General features: G+C 36.6%; 1 protein-coding gene across 1 annotated transcript in view; it reads left to right on the top strand.

The window, feature by feature from the left end:
• Positions 1-10,318, top strand: part of CAND1 (cullin associated and neddylation dissociated 1) — a 29,492-nt gene extending 19,174 nt beyond the window's left edge. The window contains exons 8-15 of the mRNA XM_064655732.1: positions 810-1,102; positions 1,746-1,887; positions 2,517-4,010; positions 4,708-4,803; positions 6,489-6,658; positions 6,756-6,920; positions 7,151-7,258; positions 8,285-10,318. Coding sequence (XP_064511802.1) covers positions 810-1,102; positions 1,746-1,887; positions 2,517-4,010; positions 4,708-4,803; positions 6,489-6,658; positions 6,756-6,920; positions 7,151-7,258; positions 8,285-8,509 — 2,693 coding nt within the window. The 3' untranslated portion in view covers positions 8,510-10,318. The remainder of the gene's footprint in view (positions 1-809; positions 1,103-1,745; positions 1,888-2,516; positions 4,011-4,707; positions 4,804-6,488; positions 6,659-6,755; positions 6,921-7,150; positions 7,259-8,284) is intronic.
• The last annotated feature ends 12,865 nt before the right edge of the window (positions 10,319-23,183 follow it).

The following is a 23,183-nucleotide window of genomic DNA, read 5'->3' as shown; positions in this document are numbered from 1 at the left end:
GAGAAATACTTTAAAAGACTTGAAAGGTGGAAAAAGGCAGAAGCGTGTAGCATGATATAACTGAAGTGAGAAGAACATCAGTTCATGAGTTGAAAACACATATACAGGATGGGGAAGGCTTCTCACTACTTTCCACTGTATTGTTACCTAATACATAAAATCAGAATAGATTGAAAATTGCCTAGTATTTTTCTGTAGGATAAAAAAGTGTTTTAGACTGAAAGGCGTAATGTATTTATTGTTAATTCAGTGGCAAAGCATTGCCGTATGTAAGCTTTATGAAAACTTGGACACACAAGTAATTTGAACTGAGGGCATAACATTCCCATTACTTAAGAAAAGAATGAGCTGCATAGTTGTTGCTTTTGCACCTGAGAAGTCTGTATTATTTATTTTTTTGTTGTTGTTATTTTTGGGGGCAGTGTATGGTTTATTTACTCCTAGAAAGAAGCAGACAGAATAATTGGCTGAATCTTGATCAGCTAATGTTCATTGTTGCGTTGTTGTTTATGTCACAAATAAAGAGGAATGTGCTTTAAATCAGTAGTCAAGCTGTAAATATGATGGGAACCTCGTTGTCCTATTTGCAGTTTAATGCGTGTGTAAGACTAGCGTGAAAAAATTGGCATAGAATTACAACGTAGGCCATTTAGAAGGCTTTTTATGTATGACTTTTAACATACTTTTAAACCTATTTCTTCATGTGTCTTATGCAAAGAACCCAACTGTCTTCTTTTTTAATTGTTTAAAATAAAACTTGGTGCTTTGCTGGTCTAGACTTGAACTTACGCGTAATTTATTTTTTTAAGGGAGCGATGATGAATATAGTGATGATGATGACATGAGCTGGAAAGTGAGGCGTGCAGCTGCTAAATGTCTGGATGCTGTGGTTAGCACACGACATGAAATGCTCCCAGAATTCTACAAAACTGTATCTCCTGCTTTAATAGCCAGATTCAAAGAACGTGAAGAGAATGTTAAAGCAGATGTTTTTCATGCATATCTTTCTCTTTTAAAACAAACTCGACCTGTGCAAAGTTGGCTTTGTGATCCTGATGCGATGGAACAAGGAGAGACACCTTTGACAATGCTTCAGAGTCAGGTTATTTGTCAAGATTTTTGTTATCTTTGAGAAGACATACTGAAGTTGCACCCTGTTCATAAGGATAGTTCATTAAATGTGCCTTATCGTGCTTTCATCATGTGCAGGTTACAGTTTATTCCTGTAGTATTAACATAGAGAGCAAGCCAGGTAAACTGGCCCAAAACAGTGCAGCAGTCTTGGAAACTGAAATTACTTACTCATGCAAATGTCCTGATTTGATTTCAGTTGTTTACCATCACCTGTGAAAGTTGCATTACCAAAGCAAAATAGTTACTTTGTGCATTCTGTATGCAGACAATAAGCTCTAATGATTAAGATAAAACTTGATTTGCTACAACATATTTTATTTGCAGAATAAAAAGTATAATGCTGAAAAACTTTTTCTAAGTGAATTATTTGGGTGGCTTTTCAGTTGTTACTCTCTACAGCTTTATTAATGCAAATCACCTTTTAAAGTTAAATTACTGGTTTTTTTAAAGCAATTATTTTGACTTTATTCCCCAGTGTTTCTGTAACTTATCTAGTTCTGTGGAGAAATCAGAGGGGTCGGATGCACGTATTTCTTTATATGCCCCCCAGTAATCAATAATGGAAGAAATGTGAGCTATTGAATCAATTAACAGATGTGTGATGATTACAGGTCCCCAACATAGTTAAAGCCTTGCACAAACAGATGAAGGAGAAAAGTGTGAAGACTCGTCAGTGTTGCTTTAACATGCTGACTGAACTAGTAAATGTGCTACCTGGAGCCCTAACACAACATGTTCCTGTGCTTGTACCAGGTATGAGAAACATGTTATTAACTTAAATATTTATTAAATTGGATGTGAAGTTTTGAAACATCAAAATATTCTAGTCCTGATGGCTTTTTGCAAAAGCCTTGAAATGGGGCTTCTATTTAAAGAAAATGGCAAAATAACCAGCTACTATATGAATCCATATAAATATTTTAGTGACATATTTCCATTAATCTTAAAAACAAGGGTTGTCTCCAAGATCGCGGTTTTTTCCCTACTGTATCAAAACGAAGTTAATTTTCTTCTTAATTGCAAGATCAAGCTGCCTTCTTTTTCATCTCAACAGAGCAAAATATTGGCCATATTTTAGCTTTTGAAACTTAAAATATTGAAGTAACGATGAAAAGTAAGATTGGAAATGTTAAAGGTTCAGAATTTCTTTATAATTAAGAAAATACATCACAAACCATCAAATTGCCCATATCCTCTGGTAGAGGAAACTTAAAAACTAGTTGATTGAATTAAAGCACTGAAAGGGGCTTGGAAGCATTCAAGGAGGGATGGGAGCTAGAAAACATAAATTCAGTATAGCTGCCTGCCTTTGGAAATTTTGAAGTGTTTTAGCAGACTATAAATTACCTACCCTAAAAATACATTTTTTGTTTTTCTTCCAGGAATAATTTTTTCACTGAATGACAAATCAAGTTCATCTAATCTGAAGATAGATGCTTTGTCCTGTTTGTATGTGATCCTCTGCAATCATTCTCCCCAAGTCTTTCATCCTCATGTTCAAGCATTGGTACCTCCGGTCGTAGCTTGCGTTGGAGACCCATTTTACAAGATAACATCAGAGGCACTTTTGGTTACCCAACAACTTGTGAAGGTTATTCGTCCATTAGATCAGCCTACTTCCTTTGATGCTACTCCTTACATCAAAGATTTGTTTACTTGTACAATCAAGAGATTAAAGGCTGCTGACATTGATCAGGAGGTCAAAGAAAGGGCAATATCTTGCATGGGTCAAATAATTTGTAGCCTTGGTGACAGCCTAGGCACAGACCTGCCTAGTACACTTCAGATCTTTCTAGAGAGACTGAAGAATGAGATCACTCGGTTAACTACAGTGAAGGCCATGACATTAATTGCTGGTTCTCCTTTGAAGATAGATTTGAGACCAATTCTTGGGGAAGGAGTTCCTATTCTTGCTTCTTTTTTGAGAAAGAACCAACGAGCTTTGAAACTGGGCACTCTTTCTGCTCTAGATATTTTAATTAAGAATTACAGTGACAGCTTGACAGCTGCCATGATTGATGCTGTCCTGGATGAGCTTCCACCTCTGATTAGTGAAAGTGATATGCACGTATCACAGATGGCCATCAGTTTTCTAACAACACTGGCTAAAGTATATCCTTCCTCCCTGTCAAAGATTAGTGGCTCCATTCTCAATGAACTTATTGGGCTGGTAAGATCACCTCTACTTCAGGGTGGAGCACTTAGTGCCATGCTAGAATTTTTCCAAGCTTTGGTTGTGACTGGTACAAATAGTTTAGGCTATATGGATTTACTGCGCATGTTAACGGGTCCAGTGTACTCACAGAGTACGGCACTTACTCATAAGCAGTCTTACTATTCCATTGCCAAATGTGTTGCTGCCCTTACTCGAGCCTGCCCTAAGGAAGGACCAGCTGTTGTAGGTCAGTTCATTCAAGATGTTAAGAACTCAAGGTCCACAGATTCCATTCGTCTTTTGGCTTTGCTTTCTCTTGGGGAAGTTGGGCATCACATTGACTTAAGTGGACAAATTGAGCTGAAGTCTGTGATATTAGAAGCATTCTCTTCTCCTAGTGAAGAGGTAAAATCGGCGGCATCTTATGCCTTAGGCAGCATTAGTGTTGGCAATCTTCCTGAGTATCTGCCATTTGTCCTACAAGAAATAACTAGTCAACCTAAGAGGCAATACCTTCTTCTTCATTCCCTGAAAGAAATAATTAGCTCTGCATCAGTGATTGGTCTCAAACCATATGTTGAGAACATCTGGGCCTTACTCCTGAAACACTGTGAATGTGCAGAAGAGGGCACAAGGAATGTTGTTGCTGAATGCTTGGGCAAGCTTACATTAATAGACCCAGAGACTCTGCTTCCGCGACTCAAGGGATACTTGGCATCAGGTGAGTAGTAGTAGTGCATGTACGTTTTGTGGCTTTAAGGCAAATGGCTTTGTGCTATCTGTTAATAAATGGATCTAGTTTGCAAATGATGTGCTTAAATTTTGTGATAACTCTTGAAGTTTTGCTCCTCCCCACCCAACAATGGAATCTTAGGTGGTTCCATTTTTACTAGAAGTTGCTAGTCATACATAAAAAGAGTTACTTCTGTGTTCTGCTTTCAGCTATGGTAATTCAAAGGAGCATGAATGACAAAGGGACAAATTAAAAAGCCAGTTGCAACATGTTGACATTTTGGTGTAAATTATTTAGTGTATTCCTATTTTTCAGATAAGGATTCTGAAATTTTTGAGGATTAGGATGGATCATTGTGCATAATTCACTAATCAGTTTCGTATCAAGAACTGTATTCACATGTTTGCTTTACGTGCTTCTACTTTTAAGGAGAGAGGTGTTTTTTTTTCTAGGCTGACATTTGAACATGCTTATTGTGTCTTACAGTATTTTCCCCATGTTTGAAATGTTTTCTCCATAGATTTACTTGAGTTACATATTGCATTTCTAGTAATCAATAACCTTTCTTGTTTGGTGTTCTTAAGAGTATTAGAAGTTTAAAAAGAATGAATGGCACTGAGCATAATTTAGATTCTGTAGTTGTTCTGTTTTAATCTTGTGTATTCACACTTTTGTTTTGTATTAGGGTCCTCATACGCTCGAAGTTCAGTGGTTACTGCTGTTAAGTTCACTATTTCTGATCATCCACAACCCATAGACCCGCTCTTGAAGAACTGCATAGGTGAGTTCTTTACTTTTACTGACAGCTTTTTTGTTTCCAGGCAGTAGAATGACATTTAAAATTTGTTCTTTGTGTTATCAGAAGTAAGTATTTTGCAGATACTAGGATTAGCTGCTAATAATAACTGTTGGAAGAGTTCCAAGATGTTTCTGCAATAGCCAGTTATTTCTATTAATACTTGTTTGTTTGAATTCTGAGCAGTAAAAAATGTTTGATTAAAAATTCTGTGTATTGAAGCTGTGATGAGCAATTCAAAAAGCTAGGACTTTTAGGAGAGGGAACCAAAAAACTGATTTCCTTTCTCATGTTTTTGACAAATTAAATCAGTTTGATGTAGTAAGGTGTACTATCTTTACCCAGAAGTGTGGTCTTGGAAGTATTTAACATTCAGTCACTTAAAATATGCATACGTGAATTCAGAGTGTTACCAGGTTTTGAATTGTAAATATAGGTTGTTATGATTTTGTAATGCTTGTGATCTGAAAGCATTTGGAACTGTGTATATTTTTACAGGGATAAGGTAATCAGAGCTTTCAGTGTAACATGGGTATGATAAAGAGCCTTGCAATGCTGTGGCTTTTTGAACCTTTTTCATTTGTATTACAAAGATTTGTTTAATATGCTATGGTGAATGTTTTATACTTGAGTAGTTACAGGTTTAAAGATAGGTAAAAAATTATCTATACTACTAAGCCTAACGGGGAAAAAGATTTATCTTCAAAAGCATGAAGTTTTGTGGGGAGCAGGGTTTCTATTTATGGGTGAATGAAGTCAATTCCTATGTGTTATATTCATCACTAAGCTTACTTTTTTTTTTTTAATAATACATTCAAGAATTGCTTTAGGTATTTTCCCCTCCCACTGAAGCTGCCTTACCCCTTTGGTTTCTGCAAATATTTATTGATTATTCAGTAAAAAAACTATTGTTATCTAGTACTTAAAAAATCTTAGTCATCTTGAGTTTTGTTACCCCAGTGTCTTTTGTGTGTGTAGAAGTCGCTTTGTTGGTTTTCTCATTTGAAAAATTTCACTCCTCACGGAGTTAGCTAGTAAAACTTCACAAACATTGTGGGAAAAATAAGATATATTCATGCAGGTATTTATTTTAACAAAGCTGTATTATAGAAGTATAGAAAATCTAATTTAAAAATGCCTGAGGGTAGAGTTGGATGAGAGTGTTGCTATGTTAATATATACTGAGTAGCCTTATTTTATGGTAATTTAGGTATTCTCAGTATATGCCAATTTAGGGGTTAAAAAACTATGTCGATAGTTTCCTTGAGAGGTGTTCTCAATTTTGTGAACTGCAGAATTGATATTGGTTTTCTAATGCATATTCTGAGAGAATTTAATGAATAAAAGCAAAGGTTAAACATAATTTTCATTAATTTACATACTGTATCTTTAGAAAACAAGTTGAAATATCGTTGTGATGGCCATTTATTTTGATGACCATAATGAAACTGCTGTTTTATTATACAAACTACTGTATATAATTAAATTAATACTTTTCATATGAGTATGGTTTTATTTGTATAATCATGCTGAAATAGCAGGTGTCTGTTACACTAAAATAACTCCTGCACTAACTATGTCTTTTTGAAAGGTTAAAACTAAGCAAAGGTATTTTTAAAGTTGCAGATTAAAAGGATCATCATAGGTTATTTAATTCTGTATGATTGCAGGTGATTTTCTGAAAACATTGGAGGACCCAGATCTCAATGTCAGGAGAGTAGCTCTAGTGACGTTTAACTCAGCTGCCCACAATAAACCATCTTTGATAAGGGACCTCTTAGATACTGTGCTTCCTCATCTTTACAATGAAACAAAAGTCAGAAAGGAACTAATCAGAGAGGTATGTTAACTAAGAAAAACAGTGCTAAATATATGTAAGTAGATAGATTTTTTTAAAAAATGTGTTATTTAACTTTGGTGTTTCTGTTTGCTGACAGGTGGAAATGGGACCATTTAAGCATACAGTTGATGATGGCTTGGACATAAGGAAAGCGGCTTTCGAGTGCATGTATACTCTATTGGATAGCTGTTTGGATAGACTAGATATATTTGAATTCTTAAACCACGTTGAAGATGGCCTGAAGGATCACTATGATATTAAGGTTAGCTGTCATTTTTCTCTGTGAAAGCATTGACTATGTCAAAATATTTTAAATAGTGAATAAACTGACATGGTAAAAATATTTTTTCATATGCTTAAGTACTTCACTACGTTTGCCAATTTCATTGAAGTGTGACTGTTTGAAAGGTTACACAGCATTGTAGGAAATATATCTCTATATATATGCTAGGCATGACTAATAGTTGTATTGGTTTTTTTTCCTCAACCTAGATGCTAACCTTTTTAATGTTGGTGAGACTGTCTACCCTTTGTCCAAGCGCGGTGCTGCAGAGATTGGATAGGCTCGTGGAACCTTTGCGTGCTACATGTACAACTAAGGTACTTGAATTCATTTAAGTTAGTTACTTTGTGTTGTCTTATAGAAATACAAACGAACTTGTGTTTAAAGAATACTTCAGTACTGCTGCAGCATTTTCTGAGTTATGATTGATAAGCTGGAGTAGGCAGAATAATATAAGTAAGTGTGCCTTTATACATGTGTTAAATTTATTTAAATTACAAATCAAGGGATAGCCTTGTTAGCTTCTTTTTAAAAATTCTCTGTTTCTTTGCTGTCCTTTCTTTTGTTCCTTAAAAATTTAGCTGCCACTTGGGTAACATGTAAATCTCATGTTATTATAAATAGTGAAACTAGAAGACAGAGTTTTTCTGGCATCTGATGGTTACGTTGTTTCAGACAAGCATTTGGGTGATGAAGGCAGTGTAAAGTAGTCCTGGTTTCGTGGGGTTTTTATTGTTTATCCTGCCTCCTCATTTATATTACAAGATTATTGGATCTTCCATTCCTGCTCATCTTGATCCACCTGTGTGCTGTGACAGTCATTTAATGCCATTTACCTTGCTTTTCCATTGTTGTAGTCTTCTATATTTCACATCAAGAAAATTGACTGCCTTTAAAGATAATTTATGTTTGTATCACTGAAACATCTTTGAAAATGGTAACAGAAGGTTAAGCACTTACTCTAAGGTCAACTTTTTAATAAGTTCTATTCTCTGGAAGCCTGGAGTAGTGTGATAATAGCAGTTTAATGTCATTTACCGACCTTACTAGGTAAAGGTTGGCTGCTGTAATTGCTTTGATTTGGTGATTGACTTGGTAGTTTACAGCCTTTTTCTACTTACCTTGCAGTATTGAAGCTTCAGTCTATTTGTAAACAGTTCTGCTAGAAAGATGTTTAGGGGTATTTTTTGTTTGGTTGGTTTTTTCTAAGAGCTTAGGTCATTTTGAAAGCTGTGCAAAGTGGTAGTATGGAAGGAAATAGGTTTTTGTAACATACATTTTTTTAAGGTGGGTATAGGTGGAAGTTTAGTAAAGTTTCAAACGTATTTTCATTTTTTCCCTAGGTAAAGGCAAACTCGGTGAAACAGGAGTTTGAAAAGCAAGATGAACTAAAACGATCTGCTATGAGGGCTGTAGCAGCGCTTCTAACCATTCCAGAAGCAGAGAAGAGTCCATTAATGAGTGAATTTCAGTCACAGATAAGCTCTAACCCTGAGTTGGCAGCCATCTTTGAAAGTATCCAAAAAGATTCATCATCCACTAACTTGGAATCAATGGACACTAGTTAGATGTTTGTCCAAAATGGGGACCATTATGTTGAACCATATGATGCACTGAATTGACAGATTATGAGTAAGAAACAGAAAAAGCATATAATTACACATTGTTCCACTTTATTTACCTTTATGGAGACAGTTGGCTTTTCCCATAATTGCTTTTCTAGCATTATTCCAGAAATGTATTTCCATAATCCAGAATTTGTTAACCACTCTGTTTTAGTGGATTTGACCACATTTGGGAATTAAAAAGTTGACGCATGGTGTATGGAAATAGGTTCCAACATCCATTTGCCCTGTAATGTTTAGGATTAAAATGTCAAAATTTTGTGACCATGATTTTTTTCTTTTGTTCACTCTTTCTACTTGTAAACAAAAATGGGGGGAGGTGGGAATCAAGTGTCCAGGTGCACCATGTTTTTTGTATAACTTTTTATTCTTTTTTGTTTCAGCTTCATAAATTGGTTTGGCTGACAGATGAATTATGTGTAAGATTTATTATATTAAAAAGATGGTTTGGGCACAGTTCAAAAAAATCAGACACTAATGTCATTTTTACAGATGTGGGGATTAGAAAACCAATATCCCTGTTGTGCACACTAATTTTGCATGAGCAAGTTTACAAATATATATTGTCTGTAAAACAGCATGTGCAGTTTATTCGTAATGCAAGTTAAAATAAGTTCTACTGTATCAGTGCAGTTTTCAGGTATTTTGACGTACAGGCCATTCATACCGGAAGGGATGAATTAAGGTTTGTTATCTTAATCTGGCTTTTTTAAATGCCAGTAGCATGACCCTGCAGATATTCTTACAGTAAACATGATGATTTCTGCAGTTTTCATGGGTTTTCATTCCCAAAGACTGGATCCACTGGAATTGAGATGGACAAACTGTAGGATTGGAGGGAAATAGGATGAGGTGGAGGTAAAATGAGCAGAGAAAACAATAGCTACTCAGTGGCTCCTGAACTCTGGATTCAACTTTGCTTTTGTTATAAAAGTATGAAGGAAGTTTCTTTAGTGGATTCTATCTCCTGTTCTTTATCCAACAGCTTTTGTTAAGGCACTAGTATATGGTGCTACCTAGACAAGTATTGCCAGACCATCATTTAGTTCCTGTTGGAATGTTTTCTGGCACGTGGGACCACCAGTGGGTTACAATGCTGCAAGTGTCATACAGTATTTTGGTGAGACAGGAAGCAGGGAATGGTCAAAAGACTGGAGAGAGATAAAAAGCCAACAGAAGAAAAAGTTCTTCTGTGAATATGCTGAGGTAATTTAGAAGTGGACCAGAAGTGGATAGCTGGCAGTCCTGCAATGAACTAGGATTAGGAATTCAATAACAAAAAAAGAGGGGAGCCACTGCCTCAAATTGAGACTTACCATTACTTGTTAAATGCAACTACTTAGTTGTTTTGGTTTCTTTCCCTCTAAATCAGATCTGAATTTGATTTTTCTTAACTGGTATTTTTTAGCTAGTTTGATATTTTGGAAACCTGTTATGTGGGTATGTGGCATAAGCTGCTACATGACTAAATAAGCGTACATTCTTATGACCTCAGAGACAGTTTCCTGTGAGCGTTGGGGCTTGGGGGCAAAATCTTCACCTTACGTGCTTGCAGCTTGGGAAAAGCAGAGGAGATATTGGTACATTTTACCTTAATAGAAGGACCTGAACAAAGAAGTCTGTGAACTCATTGAATAGTAACAATTCTAATGCTGTAGAAATTTTTGAAAATGTAGCTTTCTCTGTCTCCAAAGTCTTCATACTAATGTAACAATTGTCTTCTAGAAGTAGTAATAAATGAGATTAAACATACCAACATATCTAAATGTCATGAAAAGGAGTGGGATGACTAGACAGAAACCATATGGTAGAAAAAGCACTGTGAATTAGGTGCATTTTATCTTACTGTATAATTCATCTACTTCAATTACAGCAATACACAGGCCTTCTAATTAAAAATCCATTGTGCTAATTAGTTGTCAACTAATCTTAGAACTTTTTATGTTAAGTTTTCAGAGTACATTAAAATGTTTTATAGACCTAAATCTAGATGTGAGAATGGTATGATAAACGTGAAATGTGAGGCTAAAATAGGAAAATGGAGTAGGTGACAATGGTAAGTGAACAGAATATTCGTAGCTGAGAGATTTGTGTGTGCATTACTACCATAACATAACACAACACTCAATGTGGTGGATGCAAATCATCTTCACTTTGTTTTACAGTATGTTGCAGTGGAGCAAGCTTAAGGACAGAAGAGAAGGTTGAGCTATATTACATAGTGAATGCTTTCTTGCAAAAGAGTAATTTTCACTTTGACCACTGATGAATAATGTGGGAACATAAGAATTAAGTCTTCCCCGTAAATTGCAGAAATTCCAACAGTGTGATTGTCTCCAAGTAGCAGTTGGTTATTTTGGTGATTCAGGAAGACAGACTCATAAAAGTTGTAATTGCATCATAATTACTGAATTTTTTTATTAGTGTAACAAAATGTAACCATGTTAGGTGTTGAATTCTGATGACTTTCATTGGATCACTTGATTGAAAGGTTTCTTTGGTTTTCCTCACTGTATGTCCAAGTATTTGTATAAATCTGGTGTATTTATGCTTTTAGAGCAATTAGGTTCAGGTAATTCTATTAAGGATGATGTCAGGAAATACTACATTTCTCTAACTAAAACAAAACCAGAATTCTGAAAGGCTGCTCTTAAGATGTTTGGTATGATTAGAACTAGTATTTTTCATCACTTTGCACATAGACAATTGAGACCAATTAATAAGGTTGCACATAACATAGAAATGGTTGGCCAGTCCTTGCATTGCAGATTCTAGGCTTTAAATATTTTTGTATCTCAAAACTTGCCATCCTTACAAGGGAGTTTTTTTTTCTAAAATTATAAATTGAAAACTATCAGTACTTCAAGAATGCTGCATTTCAAACATGTAAATTTATTTTTTATATGATTTTCCTTCAAAATATTGCATCTAATATAGCAGTCTACAAAATAAAAAGAGCTGAACTGCTTCCAGTTGTATTTTTATGAGGTGAACAAAGCAGTACATATGCACGTAAGCAGCATTGCTTCTCTCAGGTGAAGGATTATTTTGACATTCCATCAACTCAAATTAAAAATATGAATTAAAAGTCCATATCTGCTCCTATTGTATTTACCTTAACAGATATTCTCAATAATGAGGATAGGAACAAGTTCACCCTGATCTGGCGGACTGCTCAGTAGTAGGGATTTAGCAACTGTTCTCATATTTACTGGTACTTCCCCTTCCTCGCCTCTACTTTAGGTGGCTTTAAAAGCAAAGTACATGTGACCTTGGAAGTGTGTGTGTGTGTGTTGTTTTTGTTTTGTGAATCCTCATCATTCTGACTGAAATGACACCTGTTTCTGCCAAATACCAAACAGTTAAGCCTGCAGCCTCTGGGTTTTATTTCCCTATTGCTCTAAACTTCAGATAAAGTGTACTTTTGTTGTGGTTGCTGTTCTTAAAATTAATTTTGGAGAAATGAAAAATACTAGTCAGTTTATTACTTTTTTTTTTCCCTTGTTTCCTTCTTGTTGTGAGGTGGGAAGATTTGCTTGGTGTACTATTGAACATGAGGAGGCAGAGATTCTGGCAGCAAGCTTTGCTCCCTGCCCTGGAAGAGCTCTTCAGTGTAGAGTTATAGCTCTTGCAGTAAACCCGACCTTTTTGCATCCATATCCATTTATAATTTTTCATTGTGTCTGAGTTCAGGGAAGGAGAAGGAAATCGGAGTTCTTGAGAATAATGAAGTAAATTAATCTTCCACAGCCACTGTTGGTGAAGCAGGGAAGCTTTCTGCAAATGGAGCTTTTGTGAGAATTAGGCAATTTTGTCTTGGTAGGGAGTTAGACTTCTTTAGATTTGTTTCCACTCCACAAGGCTTTAATATTTCCACATAACCTTTGATGAGGAGAAAACTTCCTTCAGAAAGGTCATCAATCCCCCAAAACAAACAAAGAGTTTCAGCTGATGTTCATCTGTGTGTTGTGGTTTAGGACATAACCCTGAACCACAGAAGAAATAAGAGCTTTCTGAGAACAACATGAACACCATCTGGAAGACAGATGTTACCTAAAATATAGTGCTGAGAAAGAGAAAATGGAATCTTACAGTGAGAATATTTTAATTTAAAATAATTCTCTTTATATTTGTCTTTGATCATATTTTTGAAGAATGGGAAATACAGAAGGAAAAGAAAAATGTAATTGGCAAGTGGTGACCTGTGATCCCAGAACTTAAGGGGTAATTTCTATTCCCTGCTGCCTCTTAAAAAAAAAGGACGTATTTTGATAAAAGCACATAGTAATTCTGAAAATACTTTTATTCTGAAGGAGTTAAAATTGTTTTTTATTATATTGTCACTATTTTTTTCTTTTATTATGAAAAAATTATTTCTCTTCTTATGTGGATTTCTCTGACCTGACAGTTATGAGTCAGTTTAATACACCTGCTAAAGCCTTTAGGAAATAAGCTGTGTCACTTGATTCAGTGCAGTAAAGATGTTCCTGTAGCAGAAGATGTTTGGAAGTCACTCTTTCCCACCGTTCTTTTAATAGATTAAAAATACCTGGTCCTATATGACTTTTTACATGTAGTTTCCATTCAACCTCCAGCCTTTTTTCTGTTTGACTGAACAAGTATTGGACTCCTGATCATCTGATTACTGTTACTTTAGGTGCCCCCCTTTCTGGAGATTCTTGATGTTGTAATCTCAAGTCTTCTAGAAGACTTTTTTCTTCAGTCCTTACTAAGGTTATTTACTGGAAGGTTCAGTTTTGTCTCCTGACATTTCCATTGCGCAAGGCAGTTCTTTCATTAATTCTATGTAGTATTCATTTTACAGAGGGATTTCATGCAGAGATGCCATGCTTACATGCAACTGAGTGCTATTTTTGAGGAAGTTCGTAGTTCAAGCACTCCTCTCTGCAGTGAAAATACCTAACATATCTAAGGAGAAAATAGAACAATGCGTCACATGCACAGAATTCTATGGAATGTGGCTTCATGTAAATTTTTCTCTTGCCCCTCGATTTCTTAATGCTCACAACTGCATCAAATGATCTAAAGGTCTAGACCAGCTTGCCAGTAAGGTGTTTCAAGTAGTAACAGTTGAGTTCTGCCTACTGATGGAATGTATGGGAAGAGCTACTTTGATTCTTTTCCCTCCACAGCTACTGATCTTCATGCAGATGGCAATTTTGAAATGTCAGCCACATGTGACAGAAGGGTAAAAATTGACCAATGTTTTAAAAAAAGAAATTGGATTTCCTGTCATCAATTCCTTTTCAAACAACTTTACCATATTTTTTTTCCAATACAAAGATGATCAAATGAGTATTAGGAGGACACTATATCAAAGTGACTGAGTTCTTATTTTTCCTAGCACCGTGGGTTGAAAACCCATGACTCTGGTTTGAATACTGACTTGTTTACAAAAACCATCTCATCATCAAAGTTGAAGTGTGGAATTGAAGATGCACATGGACAGAGATGGTTGATTTTAGTACCTTGGCAGGGGGCAGCCAAAGTGAAATATGAAACTCTATGCTGTTTCTCACATGGTACCAATTTGTGCATATCAAGTGGGTTGAATTCAGCTCTAATAAAATGGTAGAATATTTGTATCTCCGAGCAGCCTATATGAAAGATCAACAAGTTGTTTGACATGGCAGGTTATACAGTGTTCCAGCAGTGACCTTAGTTGCAGGTCATTTTCTGGGAGGATGACAATTTTTTTTCCCCAGTTCTTCTTCCCTCTAAACTTTTTAACATAAAAAACCCACAATTGTGTAATTTTGTAGTGGTGTTGGTATTTGATTTCTGAATATGAATTTGAGTGGCTTTCAGCCTTGTGCATTCAGTCATTCTGTGTAGAGTTTTACAAAAAAATTGAAGAGAGGTTATTTGTCCATGGAGAAAATACATTTTCAATGGTTTGAGTACACATATTCAGATTGAAACCGTTGGATATCCTCAAGGGCTATGGAAGGACAAACAATTTTCTGAAATAGTAGAAATTTCTGATTGTTTATGAATGACTTATTTCAGGTCTGTTGGGTGACTGAACATGGCTGGTTCAGGAAACTTAAAGCTAAAAGGTCGACCAGGGCAGGCTATCGCATGCAAAGGTGAATCTGCATTCTAATGCTGTTTGGTGAATGGTTAATATTTGTTGGTCTGATTTTTCTTAATACTCCTGTCATTAGGCGTTTATTGATCCAAGACTGCATAGTTTAGCTTATCAACACAATATTCTACATGCTACCCAAGTTGTCTTTGATAAAGTGATTGGAAAGAGTGCAAAAACAATTTGGCAACAAGCTGGTTTTGGTTTGGTTTTTTTTCCCATATATCTTAAAATATGGAAGTGTGTGAAAAAAGGTCCATTGGCAGGCTTAGGTACTTCTATATACAGAGGTCAGGAAGAAAAGTGCAGAATATAACGAACATTCTTGGATCAAAGTATTTTTTGGTTTTTGTCCTGAAGTGCACACCAGGAACAAACAAATTCTGGTATGGCTGGCCGGATAGACCTGGTAAAATCCTGTATGTCTGTGGGATCAGACCTTCCAGCTGAGAGAACAAATGTCTCTTTGAAACACAGGAATTACTGAAGAGAATCTGACCTGTTTAAAAAAACCCAAAGGCTGCCATTGCGATATGGATGCGACTTTATATGCTTTTATCTACATCATGTAAGAAAGGTATATTCTGTACTACAGAAAGAACCTGGGAGCTATTTCGCAGTTGTGCTTCTTAACACGAGCAGTGAGGGCCCATAGCTGTGAGTAGTGTGAATGCTGAGCAAAATACACTGTTGTGAAATGGAGGTAGAAAAAGTCTGGTCATGTCTACCCCATCATTCAGTTCACATTGGAAGAGGTAATAAAATTGATGTAGCTTTGTTTTGCTTGAGATCAGGTATTTATGCTCATTTGCAGATCTATCCAGTATGCTGTCAGGATGCAATATTCTTTATTTTTTATGTATATTTTTAATTGTAATTTTAGTAAGTGCACCATTACATTCCAAGAGAAGGTTCATCCTGAAAATTGGCTTGCTCTGTAGATCTCCTTCTGGAGAATTCATCTCAATACAACTTAAAAAAATTCCTCTGGCAGCAATTAATAGCTGAAACTAGGACTGCAGAAATTAATAACTGAAACTAAGAGTTAACATCTGTAATAATTCCAATAAATTAAATCTATTTCTGACAAAGGAACCTTTAAAATGCTGCTAGGTCATCTTATGAAGTAAAGCAAGTGACCATAATGCACGGTTCCCAGGATCAGCCAAAACATTCTGCAGGATTCGAATCAAGTCAGATGTTATTCCTACCTCCCACCTTCAGAAGTGGTAAAGAGAAGGTGGGAAAACATCTAGTTTATGTTCATCTCCTTTATTTGAATTTTAACATGGTCTAGTGAATAAACATGATTTGAAATGAAGAATGCTTATGTTTTTTTAAAAAATACATTTATTTGCAGAGTTCCTTAGCAAACTGTTTCAGTCAGCTCTGAAGGAGACCACTTCTCTCTTTTCAGAAAGTGACCTGCCAGCGTAAACTGCAGCTAATACTTGGAACCCATCAAGGAGCAATCTGTCTGGATAGTACTTTGAAAAGACAAAAAATATGATTTAAATATTTATTTGCAAAGTTAGTCTTAATTGTCACTATGTTGTTTCTGTGCTTCTGTACTGTTTGTTTACAAGAGTAATGTTCCAACACATGCACTCCAGAATAGGAAACAGATGACATCTCTTATTGTCAATATTCGTTTGCTTTATGTCAGTACAAAAACCAGTCTTGCTTGCCTTGATTAAGTCTTGCATACTAAAACCAGATGTCATTTCTGACAAAGCTGATGTTAGAGAAACAGAGAAGCCACAGAGAATGTCTGAGGTCTACATGCAGAATAGTATGTTTGAATACAAAGATGTCATGTTTAATGCACTCTATTTTGAAGACCAGCTATTTATTTGAGAAAGTAGTGGAAATAGGTTTATTAAAAGTACAGTATCTGAGAACATCAGAAGCATCTTTGATAAATCTGTTCTTACAGCTGCTTGATCGTGTGACTGAAGAAGAGTATATGCGTGGTGAAGTCTGTCTGCATTGCTCATCAGTGGCCTTTGCTAAAGGAAAAATCCAACTGTTTCTGCCTGGCTGTACCAGTAAATACATTATTGTATGTTGGTAAATACAGCACAGTGCTGAAGGTTATTTTTGTGCTCAAAAGCAAGATGCTATGTTGTGTACAGGGTATTCCTGTAGCCCCAAGTTACCATTTGACAGGGGTTTATGAATAAAATTTTAGTGATTGCAGGCAGTGTGATTTTTCTACAGGGAGCCGTGGTACCCAAGACTTGTATTACATTGCTTAGATCATAAAAATAGCTATAATTTTTCCTTTTTACATTTTCATAAAGAGGCTTATATATCAAACCCTGAAACCTTTTAATGAAAGAAAAGTGTTTTAAGTAACTGAAATATTTTTTGTTCAATCAGTTGTAGAGTTGGATGCGGTAACAAGCACACGGGGTACTATCCCACTCAATGGGATAATACACAAATAATGTTAATACTCCTGGAAACAACTATTATTTCTTCTTGATAATGCCAGTAGTAACCTCAAGATGATAGAATTTATGCTTTATGCCACATAACAAAGTTTTCAGAGTGCTCCATGAATGTAGCAAAGTGCCTGAGAGTGTTAATATCACGTACAGGTGCAAGATTAAAATGCTTGCTAGTAATTTTTGATTAATGTGTTCTGTTCTTTCAAGTAGCTAATTTAACACACTAAAATCTCCACTAAGTATCTGTGCATATGTATACATGTGTATCTAAGAATGGGTGAGTTTTTCAGGTTTTTCTGTCTTTCAGTGTTTTAATTTTTTGAAGTTACAGTTCCCCCCAGATGATCAGAATTGCATTTGTAGAAGTTATATCAGCCATCTGAAAAAAAACACAATTCTTTGATATTTTTCCAGTGCTAAGTGTAAAATAAAACCATAAAGTAATATTTTATTTTTTTAAAAAGCTAAAATTAATTCTGACAATGGCATATTTTATGTAAAGGTAGTTTTATTACTATTAATTTTTCAGTGTTTTTGTAAAGCAGTGAAACAAAACTCTAAAATAGTCTGTTGATGGTGTTTTGATTTCATTGTAGTGTATTAGCCTTTTGGGCCCTCAGGTTTTATACTAACCAGAAGGTACATGTGCCTCTTGGACCAGAAACCCTTTCATTTCTATTTGAATCAAGGAATGGCCAGACTTGTTTGAGCAGGCCTATCCACTCCCAGTGCTGGTTCTATAGTTGTTAATCTCCTGTTGCATCTTACAAGTAGAACATAAGTGATTCCTCTGGAAAGGTTGGGGTATAGCTAAAATCAACCTCTCCATTCTTTCCCAATGTTCATTATAACAGTTTGCAGTATGTCTACTGAGGAAGAGGAAAGGTTATCACATTTTTTTTGCCATCCAGTTACTGCACCTTGCCGCACTGTCATGGCAGAATCTAATGTGTTAGTTGGTTCTATGAGCGCAGTGAAATGAAAATTAAATTTCAGGAGCAGTTGCAACAAGTTGTTTTGTTCCAGGAGATGGCGCTGTAACCTCATTGACAAATGCCGACCAAATTTGGAGGGGAAAACCGGCAAGATTCCTTCACAGATAAGAAATTGCAGGTATTTGAAGAAAGGACTTGAAATGGATCTTGTAAATTTTATTTTTCTAGACAATATATGGAAGCTTTCTGTTAGGACTGGCTTGTTTCAAAGTTTCTTTTCAATCCTCTACAAGTAATTTCTGAACTTCGCTCCTCTACTGTAAAGCTTGTCAAAATTTATGCAGGTGAGTGGTCATCAGGGCAATGCTCCTCCTGTAGCCAGGTGTTTGGTGGTGCTCTGATCTGGATGTCTGGGTGCTGCTGCAGGGAGTGGAGTAAACTCTGGGCCCCAACAGCTGAGTTATGTGGCTGAAGAAGCAGATTTCATAGCATAATTCCATATTTTCTTTCTACCTTGCTAATGATTTCCCTTCTCTCAGGCTTTCAGCAGGCAACTGTAATGGGAATGGTGGCTGTCAACCTGAGAGACTTCACAAAACTGGGTGTTGGATTCTGGTGAGCAGATGGATGTATCAGCGCTCTGAATGAGTGCATTGATTTCCTACTTAAGTTGTAAAATTAAGGTGTTTGGGCAACAACACACTGGCTTGCTTTTCAGGTCTAGAGTTTAAAGAAGAAAGGATGGGTACATTTTTAATTTATATTTCTATTCTGAGTCACCGCATCAGGTACTGTTTTACAATTTGACCATAAAACTAACAAAATATCCAACAAGACCCCAATTCCAATGGTAATATTCTCTGATGCTGCAGAACTGAGATTTCCATTCTGGAAAGACTGACCAAACGGAGGAAAATCAGTGATGTAGAATAAACTATTTGGAATAGGATTCTAAAAAAAGTAAAAATATTGTATTATTTTATTTTAAATACATTTTGTTATACAGGTGTGTGGAGAGAAACAAAAAAAAATAGTCCAAAAAATCTGATAGTTCCTGTAAATGTCTGTACTTGGTGTTAAAAGGAGGTGATGAGTGTTTTGAATGATCTGTACAACCATACTGCAGTAACTGAGCTGCAGTCACTGGAGATGGAGGCATGCTTTCTGTTCCAGGCAGCAGTAGAGGAAGAAAGAAAGCCTTCAGGTCCAGTGTGAGCATGAACACTGACTAAAACACATCCTTGCAAACTGCTGTTCTTTTCAGCAACTGCTGTAAGAGGTAACATCGCTTGGATGTCTGGCTGAAGCTTGTTTTATCCTGCTTTTAACCACTTTTACATTTTCCATCTTGCAGAGGGGGTAGTTTTGTTTGTTTGCTTTTAATTGCAGCCTTTATCCTTGTCCTCAAGCTGTCGGAACAGGGCTTTTTTCTAGCCCGACATCTTAATAACTTCACTGCACTGACTGTGGCACAATGCTTGCTTGAGGATCAAATACTGCTGTTGCTTACATACCAGATGCCAATGGCTTGCCCCAGCACCAGGCCAAAAAAAGTTCTTAAATGCCTTTACTGTTTCACTGAGGAGCATGTGCTGTCCAAGGATAGTACAATGTATATCACATTGTATTGACAGTTGTAAAGGATGGTTGCTTAGGGTCTTGATAATGAAAAAAAACAAAACAGAGCGGCAAGTATTGGACCCAGGTGTCAGGGGAAACAATGCAGACACATGGCTGTGGACTGACTCCTCCTCACTGCCTGCTCCCAGCAACGGTCCTGAGCAGGTTTCGCCACTTCCCATACAGTTTTATCATTAGCTACCCAATTCTTGAAGGAGTTTGTTCCTTCTCAGTGAAGGAGATCTTGAGAGAGGTCTCATCCCAAAAAGGACTGGTTTGGTGAGTTGAAGTAGATTGTGATTTTCTAGCTCATCCAGCCCTCCTTGCTATTTTGCATTGTTTTCTTAAGCTCAACAAGCCTGTGCTCCTCAGTGGTTTCATCCATGATGCTCAGAGCAGCCAGTATGCCCATCAGCCTCCTGTTTTTCCTTGGAGCCTCCTGTTCACTTCAGCACTGTTAGTTCACACACAGTCAGCATTGCTGTGCCCCTGCAGAGGGATTCCTTTGCTCAGCAGGATCTGAATTTGTCATTCTTATGCTGACTCAGCCTCTTTGAGCCCAGAACTGTTTGCTAAACCCTGGTATTCCTTTACAATGTTCTCAGCAAAAGTACATGGTGTCTTGGCTTTCCTGGCAAATCAACAGAGTTTTCTCATCTGATAAGGATGTGTCTTCAATCCACCTTTTCTGAATTTCACCTAAATCAAGAGTTTCATTCACTGAGTGATTTCTCCTGCCATTACAATGCAGGGAGCAATTTCTCTCTCTGAAAAACAGCTTCAGAATGAAACTGAAACAAAATCTACTCACTGAAAAAACTTTTGAAGATGATGCAGTTTAAGAGTGATTTTATTCTCATGTTTATGGAAACTGGGCTATGTGTGCTTGCTGGGAGCCTTAATGTAATAAAACTTAGTGCTAATCTGCCTAAACATTGTACCTGAAACACCACTGAAGGAAACTGCAGCTTGGGTACAAGTTTTAGGGTTAGATGTGTACCTAAGGAAAAAAAGGAAAGGAAAAATAGTTCTTGTATAAATTTCAGAATCAAAGTTACAAATACAGTCTTAAGTTGTCCTACCACCTGGGTATGCTAATGCTCCATCTGTTTAAGCTGCCATCACAACTTGCTGTTTTTGCCAGAACTTGGTTTCAACTACAAGTTCTTCCTTGCAGAAACAGCCTGAATTTAAGGCATCAAAATTATAATGACTTTACTAATATGGTGACAAATTTTTTTGTATGAACAGCTTGTCAAGGATGACTCTTACAGTGCTGAGTAAAATACCACCTGAAACATTGTTTATCTTAGTTAAAACAAAAATAAAGTCAGTTTGACAACACTGTCTTTTTCTCATTCATAGAGCGATGCTTTAAATATCATCCCTGTGTCAAGCTGATGAAGGTAATGGGTGCCTCCACAGTGCCCCTGACAAACCTTAGTTGAAAGGACCGACTGGAACATCTTGAGGCTGGAGGAGTTTCAAAAAGGAAAAGATACTTCTTTTTAAATATGCATTAGTTAGCTGCTCAGTACTTGTTATGGACCAATTCTGTGTTTGTTAGCATGTGTGGGCTGTTTCTAGAAGAACCAAAGCATATAAGGCTGCAGACAATATCATAGAACTGACATGCTTGAGTGCTCTCATCTATCAAGAACTGAACTGATAATTTTGGATGTACAAGCAGGCAATGAGCTTTTTGAGGCTTCAAACATATCCTCTCTTTGTGGAGGTCCAATATGATATGACAAATACTGGAATATGGATAAATTGTCCTTTTAAAAAACCCTGTTTCTAGCTAACAAAGCAAAAACTGTCTCACTAAGTTAATGTAATTTTAAAAGTCGATGGGAAGAAAAGTCTTTGAGGTTTGATTTTTTTCTTATAACTGAAATTCATTTTGAAACAGTTTGATGTTACTGGTTACACCGGTACAATAGAATGCAATTCAGCTACGAGCTGAGTGGAATAAACACAAGGGCTGGTTTGGTTACATATTTACAGGCTGTTGGCTTCTTTCCATCAGGAACATCACCGTTGCTCTAATGGATGGAAAAAGTGTTTGTTCAGTGGCTATCCTCCCTAGCAAGGCTTGCATCTCTAGCTTCAGAAATAAGTTTACTTCTTAAACAGCAAAGAGGTTACATTGCATTGTTCTGGCCAAAATGGACCTTTACTTGCAGTTTTTAGTGCTCTGCTGCCTGAATTGTAGTTTCCTGGATGTGAGCACTCGCCTTGAAATTTCAGATCCAGTTCCCTGCTGAAATCTATTATAGCGAACAACCGAGAGCATAAGTCTGCTCTGAGCTACCTTGTGCATAATCCTGTTAATTTCTCTAGGTGGAAAAAAATCATCAGTTTTTATAATTTTCTAAGTTTCAAGCATTAGTGTATCTATTTTGGTTTAACTTTGGTGTGTCTTTAAACAAATTACATCTCATTATGGCCGCAGAGTCCATGAATACACAAGATGTGTATTAATGGGTAACAAAAGGACGTAGCATCCTCTATGACTGTCTTGTCAGTTACTTTTGAAAATAATATTTTCATATTATCTCACACTTTGTAAATAATTTGCTTTAGCCTCAGAGTAGTGTTGGCACAGTAGTTATAGGAAATGCACAAGTTAAAGCAAGGGCTGCTTTATCAACTGTACAGCACTGACTTGACAATAAAGATTATCTTTCCAGAGCGAGGAAGCATCCTGAATTTGGGAATGAGTTACTGTCAGAAGAGTGGCAGCTGAAGGAGAAACAGTAAGATTGTGTGAAGCTGCTGTGGGGCCTCAGTTGCTTTTAGGGCTTTAATAAATATAGGTGTATGGTCATGGTTAATAAATTCATATATATGTCTTGGGGGGAGCTGTGAGATGGGATATTCCCTGATCCATCCAGATTACAAACTAGCCATGAAACACCAACTCCTTACCAGGAGTATATAATCCTTTGGGAATGGAACATCAAGAATAACTCTCTGTGAAGACCCCAAAAAGGACAATACAAGCTGAGCTTGGGCGTAGCAGAGCATCAAGTCTTCAGAGCATTTCCTAACAAGTTCCTGGATCTATCAGGTGGTCTGGCCCCAGCTTTGGAGGTCTGTGTAATCTGTGATGTTAATGACAACTGTGTTCGTACAGGCCATTCTGGAAATGCTGATTGTTAATAAGGAAAGCTCATTTTGTCTTGGTTTGTTTGGTTTTTTCCTATTTTGCCTTTTTCTTTCTGTTTGTTACAAGTTTTCTGATGCAAAGCAAGGATTGTGGAAGGAAACCCCCTGCCAAAAGCACAGTCAGCTAGAACAGGTTGCTTAGGGCTGCATCTAGTAGAGTTTTGGAAATCACCAAAGGTAGGACCTCACAACATCTCTGGGCAACTTGTTTCAGTGCTTGACCACTCTCATTAAAAAGGCAAAACCCCAAAAAACCCCAAACCTTTCAACTTTATTTCAGATATACTTCAATTCTTATCTATTGCCCTTGTCACTGTATATCACTGAGA

The sequence above is a fragment of the Pseudopipra pipra genome, chromosome 5, assembly GCF_036250125.1.
Source record: "Pseudopipra pipra isolate bDixPip1 chromosome 5, bDixPip1.hap1, whole genome shotgun sequence".
Taxonomy (NCBI): domain Eukaryota; kingdom Metazoa; phylum Chordata; class Aves; order Passeriformes; family Pipridae; genus Pseudopipra; species Pseudopipra pipra.
This window is presented reverse-complemented; position numbering and strand designations above follow the sequence as displayed.